Source organism: Electrona antarctica (genome assembly GCF_951216825.1).
Source record: "Electrona antarctica genome assembly, chromosome: 4".
Classification (NCBI taxonomy): domain Eukaryota; kingdom Metazoa; phylum Chordata; class Actinopteri; order Myctophiformes; family Myctophidae; genus Electrona; species Electrona antarctica.
In genome coordinates this window covers 2,329,361-2,337,600 of record NC_136809.1, presented here as the reverse complement: position 1 = coordinate 2,337,600, position 8,240 = coordinate 2,329,361, and the positions used below count along the sequence as shown (strand labels likewise).

The 8,240-nt window shown below is 49.6% G+C and overlaps 1 protein-coding gene across 3 annotated transcripts in view; it reads left to right on the top strand.

Moving 5' to 3' along the window:
• LOC306921415 (protein disulfide-isomerase) overlaps window positions 1–8,240 on the top strand; it is a 94,362-nt gene that overhangs the window by 65,650 nt on the left and 20,472 nt on the right. For all 3 annotated transcript variants that reach the window (XM_079498539.1, XM_079498537.1, XM_079498538.1), the window contains 3 exons: window positions 505–642; window positions 825–932; window positions 1,953–2,078. In XM_079498539.1, the coding sequence (XP_079354665.1) occupies window positions 505–642; window positions 825–932; window positions 1,953–2,078 (372 nt within the window). The remainder of the gene's footprint in view (window positions 1–504; window positions 643–824; window positions 933–1,952; window positions 2,079–8,240) is intronic.

Below are 8,240 nucleotides of genomic sequence, written 5' to 3'. Positions count from 1 at the left end.
TCAAGGACCCCTGGGGGTCCCCTGACCACGGGGACCATGTGGAACCCCCTCAAGGCCCCCTTGGGGTCCCCTGGCCACCATGGACCAAGTGGAACCCCCTCAAGGACCCCTGGGGGTCCCCGGGCCACCGGGGACCACCTGGGACCCCCTCAAGGACCCCTGGGGGTCCCCTGACCACGGGGACCATGTGGAACCCCCTCAAGGACCCCTGTGGGTCCCCGGGCCACCATGGACCACCTGGAACCCCCTCAAGGACCCCTGTGGGTCCCCGGGCCACCATGGACCACCTGGAACCCCCTCAAGGACCCCTGGGGGTCCCCGGGCCACCATGGACCACCTGGAACCCCCTCAAGGACCCCTGGTTTATATCATGGATAAACAGCACATGAATAATTATGTAAATCTTCCCCCTTTTCGGGCGATAACGGGCGATAATTAGTGTGTGTGTGTGTGTGTGTGTGTGTGTGTGTGTGTGTGTGTGTGTGTGTGTGTGTGTGTGTGTAGGACACACATCAGGACTACATCCAGATGTTCCACTCTGCAGCGGTCGACCTTCCAGACACGCCCTTCTCTCTGTCCCACGATGATGACCTCATCAAAAAGTATGACATCGCACATGATGTCATACTGCTGCTCAGGAAGGTATGGCGCGCACGCACGCACGCACGCACGCACGCACGCACGCACGCACGCACGCACGCACACACGCACCATTTTACAGTACGAGTTTTTGACTAACATGTTTCTTGTGACACATTTTGTCCCTCTTTGTGCGTGCGTGCGTGCGTGCGCGCGTGTGCGTGTGTGTGCGTGCGTGCGTGCAGTCTAAGCTGGTCCAGTCCTATAAGGTCAAAGGTCAGACGTCTAAAGAGGATCTGCTGAAATTCATCAGTGTCTATCACATGGACCTGGTGACGGAGTATGATGGACAGGTACCTGTCTGTCTGTCTGTGTGTCTCTGTCTGTCTGTCTGTCTGTCTGTCTGTCTGTCTGTCTGTCTGTCTGTCTGTCTGTCTGTCTGTCTGTGTGAGGTGGTGGCTCCTGATGCACTGTGGGTAGTGTAGTTTTAACTCAGTGTCAGGTGGTGGCTCCTGATGCACTGTGGGTAGTGTAGTTTTAACTCAGTGTCAGGTGGTGGCTCCTGATGCACTGTGGGTAGTGTAGTTTTAACTCAGTGTCAGGTGGTGGCTCCTGATGCACTGTGGGTAGTGTAGTGTGAACTCAGTGTCAGGTGGTGGCTCCTGATGCACTGTGGGTAATGTAGTGAGGTTGTGCAACTGGCTCCTGGGGCGTGTTCTTTCACCATCTATACCAACTCAATTCATCATTTATGATGAATTCCTGTTCTGTTCTTTGACTACATAGAAGTGTCTATTTGTACGTCTCTAAATGTTTTGATTAATTGAACAAGGTGGACCCTCTTGTAAACAAGTGTAATGCTTTATGGCGTCATCCACTCACAGTTAACAGTCTTTGTATTGAGTTGTGCTTGAAATGTACTGTAATTCTGCAAACTGTTAATACATATTTCAATCAATTCAATCAATCAAAACTCCCTCCACCAATAAATAGCAGATCTACAAGCTCATGAAGCTGATTCTGTCTGTCTGTCTGTCTGTCTGTCTGTCTGTCTGTCTGTCTGCCTGTCTGCCTGTCTGCCTGTATGTCTGCCTGTCTGTCTGTCTGTCTGTCTGTCTGTCTGTCTGCCTGTCTGTCTGCCTGTCTGCCTGTCTGTCTGCCTGTCTGTATGTCTGTCTGTCTGTCTGTCTGTATGTCTGTCTGTCTGTCTGTCTGCCTGCCTGTCTGTCTGTCTGTATGTCTGTCTGCCTGTCTGTCTGTATGTCTGTCTGCCTGTCTGTCTGTATGTCTGTCTGCCTGTCTGTCTGTCTGTCTGTATGTCTGTCTGCCTGTCTGTCTGCCTGCCTGTCTGTCTGTCTGTCTCTCCATCCCAGACAGCGTCTCAGATCCTGATGTCTCCAGTGATGAGTCATGCTGTTCTGTTCGCCAACAAGAGCTCTGATGACTTTAAGAGCGTTTACACAGCCTTCCACACCGCGGCACGGGACCTGAGGATGAAGGTGCACGCACGCACGCACGCAAGCACGCACGCACGCACGCACGCACGCAAGCAAGCACGCACGCACACAAGCATGCACGCACACAAACTTCAGAATGTTTGTGCTATGAGTATGGGCCATTCCTGCCACCTGCTGGCTGCATTGTGCTATGAGTATGGGCCATTCCTGCCACCTGCTGGCTGCATTGTGCTATGAGTATGGGCCATTCCTGCCACCTGCTGGCTGCATTGTGCTATGAGTATGGGCCATTCCTGCCACCTGCTGGCTGCATTGTGCTATGAGTATGGGCCATTCCTGCCACCTGCTGGCTGCATTGTGCTATGAGTATGGGCCATTCCTGCCACCTGCTGGCTGCATTGTGCTATGAGTATGGGCCATTCCTGCCACCTGCTGGCTGCATTGTGCTATGAGTATGGGCCATTCCTGCCACCTGCTGGCTGCATTGTGCTATGAGTATGGGCCATTCCTGCCACCTGCTGGCTGCATTGTGCTATGAGTATGGGCCATTCCTGCCACCTGCTGGCTGCATTGTGCTATGAGTATGGGCCATTCCTGCCACCTGCTGGCTGCATTGTGCACGGCACCACAGAGGCCTATCTACTGTATGTGATGCAGGTACTTCCTAGAGTACTTCTACTCAGAGTCACAGGTACTTCCTAGAGTACTTCTACTCAGGGTCAGAGGTACTTCCTAGAGTACTTCTACTCAGGGTCACAGGTACTTCCTAGAGTACTTCTACTCAGGGTCACAGGTACTTCCTAGAGTACTTCTACTCAGGGTCAGAGGTACTTCCTAGAGTACTTCTACTCAGGGTCAGAGGTACTTCCTAGAGTACTTCTACTCAGGGTCACAGGTACTTCCTAGAGTACTTCTACTCAGGGTCAGAGGTACTTCCTAGAGTACTTCTACTCAGGGTCACAGGTACTTCCTAGAGTACTTCTACTCAGGGTCAGAGGTACTTCCTAGAGTACTTCTACTCAGAGTCACAGGTACTTCCTAGAGTACTTCTACTCAGGGTCAGAGGTACTTCCTAGAGTACTTCTACTCAGAGTCACAGGTACTTTTGAGAGAGTACTTCTACTCCAACTCAGAGTCCAACTTTGGCCTCTTTAAGTCCTTACTAATAATCCATAATAAATTAATACATGATGGATACGGTCAGGGGTCAGGGTCAGGGGTCAGGGTCAGGGTCAGGGTCAGTAGGCCTGTTCAGGGAGGGGTCAGGGGTCAGGGTCAGTAGGCCTGTTCAGGGAGGGGTCAGGGGTCAGGGTCAGTAGGCCTGTTCAGGGAGGGGTCAGGGGTCAGGGTCAGTAGGCCTGTTCAGGGAGGGGTCAGGGGTCAGGGTCAGTAGGCCTGTTCAGGGAGGGGTCAGGGGTCAGGGTCAGTAGGCCTGTTCAGGGAGGGGTCAACCTAGATGGTTATTAGGGTTAGGGTCAGGGTCAGTAGGCCTGTTCAGGGAGGGGTCAGGGGTCAGGGTCAGTAGGCCTGTTCAGGGAGGGGTCAGGGTCAGTAGGCCTGTTCAGGGAGGGGTCAACCTAGATGGTTATTAGGGTTAGGGTTAGGGTCAGGGTCAGTAGGCCTGTTCAGGGAGGGGTCAACCTAGATGGTTATTAGGGTTAGGGTTAGGGTCAGGGTCAGTAGGCCTGTTCAGGGAGGGGTCAACCTAGATGGTTATTAGGGTTAGGGTTAGGGTCAGGGTCAGTAGGCCTGTTCAGGGAGGGGTCAACCTAGATGGTTATTAGGGTTAGGGTTAGGGTCAGGGTCAGTAGGCCTGTTCAGGGAGGGGTCAACCTAGATGGTTATTAGGGTTAGGGTTAGGGTCAGTAGGCCTGTTCAGGGAGGGGTCAGGGGTCAGGGTCAATAGGCCTGTTCAGGGAGGGGTCAACCTACATGGTTGTTAGGGTCAGGGTCAGGGTCAGGGTCAGTAGGCCTGTTCAGGGAGGGGTCAACCTAGATGGTTAATGAATACCTTAATAGATTTAATATTGTGAGCTTGTAGATCTGATCAATCCGATGAATTAACACATTCTGGACGGGAAACCCTTTTGGTGTTTTAAAGGAGAATTCCTTGCTAGAAGGCTTTCTTACCTTTCTTTGTAGTTGTTACGTCCCCAACAAAGAGGTCCAGGTGTTATTTGTAGTTGTTACATCCCCACCAAAGAGGTCCAGGTGTTATTTGTAGTCGTTATGTCCCCACCAAAGAGGTCCAGGTGTTATTTGTAGTTGTTATGTCCCCACCAAAGAGGTCCAGGTGTTTTTGTAGTTGTTGCGTCCCCACCAAATAGGTCCAGGTGTTTTTGTAGTCGTTACGTCCCCACCAAAGAGGTCCAGGTGTTATTTGTAGTCGTTACGTCCCCACCAAATAGGTCCAGGTGTTATTTGTAGTTGTTACGTCCCCACCAAAGAGGTCCAGGTGTTATTTGTAGTTGTTGCGTCCCCACCAAAGAGGTCCAGGTGTTATTTGTAGTCGTTACGTCCCCACCAAAGAGGTCCAGGTGTTATTTGTAGTCGTTACGTCCCCACCAAAGAGGTCCAGGTGTTATTTGTAGTTGTTACGTCCCCACCAAAGAGGTCCAGGTGTTTTTGTAGTTTTTACGTCCCCACCAAAGAGGTCCAGGTGTTTTTGTAGTCGTTACGTCCCCACCAAAGAGGTCCAGGTGTTATTTGTAGTCGTTACGTCCCCACCAAAGAGGTCCAGGTGTTTTTGTAGTCGTTACGTCCCCACCAAAGAGGTCCAGGTGTTATTTGTAGTCGTTACGTCCCCACCAAAGAGGTCCAGGTGTTATTTGTAGTTGTTACGTCCCCACCAAAGAGGTCCAAGTGTTATTTGTAGTTGTTGCGTCCCCACCAAAGAGGTCCAGGTGTTATTTGTAGTCGTTACGTCCCCACCAAAGAGGTCCAGGTGTTATTTGTAGTCGTTACGTCCCCACCAAAGAGGTCCAGGTGTTTTTGTAGTTGTTACGTCCCCACCAAAGAGGTCCAGGTGTTTTTATAGTCGTTACGTCCCCACCAAAGAGGTCCTGGTGTTATTTGTAGTCGTTACGTCCCCACCAAAGAGGTCCAGGTGTTTTTGTAGTCGTTACGTCCCCAACAAAGAGGTCCAGGTTTTTTTTTGTTACGTCCCCACCAAAGAGGTCCAGGTGTTATTTGTAGTCGTTACGTCCCCACCAAAGAGGTCCAGGTTTTATTTGTAGTTGTTACGTCCCCACCAAAGAGGTCCAGGTGTTATTTGTAGTTGTTGCGTCCCCACCAAAGAGGTCCAGGTGTTATTTGTAGTCGTTACGTCCCCACCAAAGAGGTCCAGGTGTTATTTGTAGTTGTTACGTCCCCACCAAAGAGGTCCAGTTGTTATTTGTAGTTGTTACGTCCCCACCAAAGAGGTCCAGGTGTTTTTGGAGTCGTTACGTTCCCACCAAAGATGTCCAGGTGTTTTTGTAGTCGTTACATCCCCACCAAAGAGGTTCAGGTGTTTTTGTAGTCGTTACGTCCCCACCAAAGAGGTCCAGGTGTTATTTGTAGTCGTTACGTCCCCACCTAAGAGGTCCAGGTGTTTTTGTAGTCGTTACGTCCCCACCAAAGAGGTCCAGGAGTTATTTGTAGTCGTTACGTCCCCACCAAAGAGGCCCAGTGTTATTTGTAGTTGTTACGTCCCCACCAAAGAGGTCCAGGTGTTATTTGTAGTTGTTGTGTCCCCACCAAAGAGGTCCAGGTGTTATTTGTAGTCGTTACGTCCCCACCAAAGAGGTCCAGGTGTTATTTGTAGTTGTTACGTCCCCACCAAAGAGGTCCAGGTGTTATTTGTAGTCGTTACGTCCCCACCAAAGAGGTCCAGGTTTTTTGTAGTCGTTACGTCCCCACCAAAGAGGTCCAGGTGTTTTTGTAGTCGTTACGTCCCCACCAAAGAGGTCCAGGTGTTTTTGTAGTTGTTGCGTCCCCACCAAAGAGGTCCAGGTTTTTTGTAGTCGTTACGTCCCCACCAAAGAGGTCCAGGTGTTATTTGTAGTCGTTACGTCCCCACCAAAGAGGTCCAGGTGTTATTTGTAGTTGTTACGTCCCCACCAAAGAGGTCCAGGTATTATTTGTAGTTGTTACGTCCCCACCAAAGAGGTCCAGGTGTTTTTGTAGTTGTTGCGTCCCCACCAAAGAGGTCCAGGTTTTTTGTAGTCGTTACGTCCCCACCAAAGAGGTCCAGGTGTTATTTGTAGTTGTTACGTCCCCACCAAAGAGGTCCAGGTGTTATTTGTAGTTGTTACGTCCCCACCAAAGAGGTCCAGGTGTTATTTGTAGTTGTTACGTCCCCACCAAAGAGGTCCAGGTGTTATTTGTAGTTGTTACGTCCCCACCAAAGAGGTCCAGGTGTTATTTGTAGTCGTTACGTCCCCACCAAAGAGGTCCAGGTGTTATTTGTAGTTGTTACGTCCCCACCAAAGAGGTCCAGGTGTTATTTGTAGTTGTTACGTCCCCACCAAATAGGTCCAGGTGTTATTTGTAGTTGTTACGTCCCCACCAAAGAGGTCCAGTTGTTTTTTTTGTGCAAAAACTCCTTATTGGCTATTTCCCCTACCATAAGCCCTAAATTAATTGCATTGAATTGAATGGGGCTATGGGGTGTTGTGCTAATTCGCTTATTTCCATCGAAATAAGTAGTACAGTGTGCCGCTGGGGATATTATTTACATTATGAAGAGGATATATGCAAAAAAATAATAATTTTGAGCGATGGAAATAAGCAAATTAACACAACACCCTGTTGTAGATTAAATAATCTTCCAATGATGAAGGAATTACAAAGTTCTTCAGGGTGAAGTATTGAGAATGTATTAAGAAGATTTAGCAGAGAAACAACATACAGAGAGTGAGGAACAGGCCTCCATGCCTGTTCCAGCAGCCCCTCCGGGCGCAAGCCTCTCCAACCCCATTCTCAGAGAGTCCTATAGTCTTGTTTTAACAGAGATGGTATACTGAATGTCCATATACGGATCTGCGCTTAACATAAGGGCGACACAAATAAGTATACCTTTGCTGACAGCGTGGAGGGGTCAAGTCAGCTGTTAGATTGACAGCTGCATGAATTAGACTGAGCACATTGGTGAGCAAAGAGACTTAATGGAAGGAAGATAAATACACATTAATGCATATATTTGGACTGTAGTTGGCATTCTAAAACTCCCATTACAACCCCATAGCCCCATTCAATTCCCATTCAATTAATTTAGGGCTTATGGTAGGAGAAATAGCCAATAAGGAGCTTTTGCACAAAATAACACCTGGACCTCTTTGGTGGGGACGTAACAACTACAAATAACACCTGGACCTCTTTGGTGGGGACGTAACAACTACAAATAACACCTGGACCTCTTTGGTGGGGACGTAACAACTACAAATAACACCTGGACCTCTTTGGTGGGGACGTAACAACTACAAATAACACCTGGACCTCTTTGGTGAGGACGTAACAACTACAAATAACACCTGGACCTCTTTGGTGGGGACGTAACAACTACAAATAACACCTGGACCTCTTTGGTGGGGACGTGACAACTACAAATAACACCTGGACCTCTTTGGTGGGGACGTAACAACTACAAATAACACCTGGACCTCTTTGGTGGGGACGTAACGACTACAAATAACACCTGGACCTCTTTGGTGGGGACGTAACAACTACAAATAACGGAGGGTTACACGGTAACCCAGGTTCTCTGAGTGGAGAGACTGGCTCTCCACTACAAATTATTCAATTTGTACGGGAACTGACCCCACAGGGCAGTGTCCGTGGATATCTCTTTAAGACACATCTTCTATGGTGGCCCTGCCCAGATGCCAATCAGCGGGCTATTTAAGCCCCGTCTGGGCATGGCCACTTCGATTAACTCTTGATTGACACGAATTTCGGAGCGGCTCTTTCGTGGGGAGCCAGTCTCTCCACTCAGAGAACCTGGGTTACCGTGTAACCCTCCGTTCTCTATCGTGTTCGAGACTGGCTCTCCACTACAAATTATTCAATTTGTACGGGAGCGCTCTAAGACACACCGCGATGAAATAAGCAGACCCGGCTGCCCCTGCGGCAGCTCGAGGCAGTTTAACCTCAAATTCCCTTAGAGCCTATACGTGGTGAGCGCCATGAGTCTGACCGTGGCTATCCTTGCCACAGGCGCTTGCC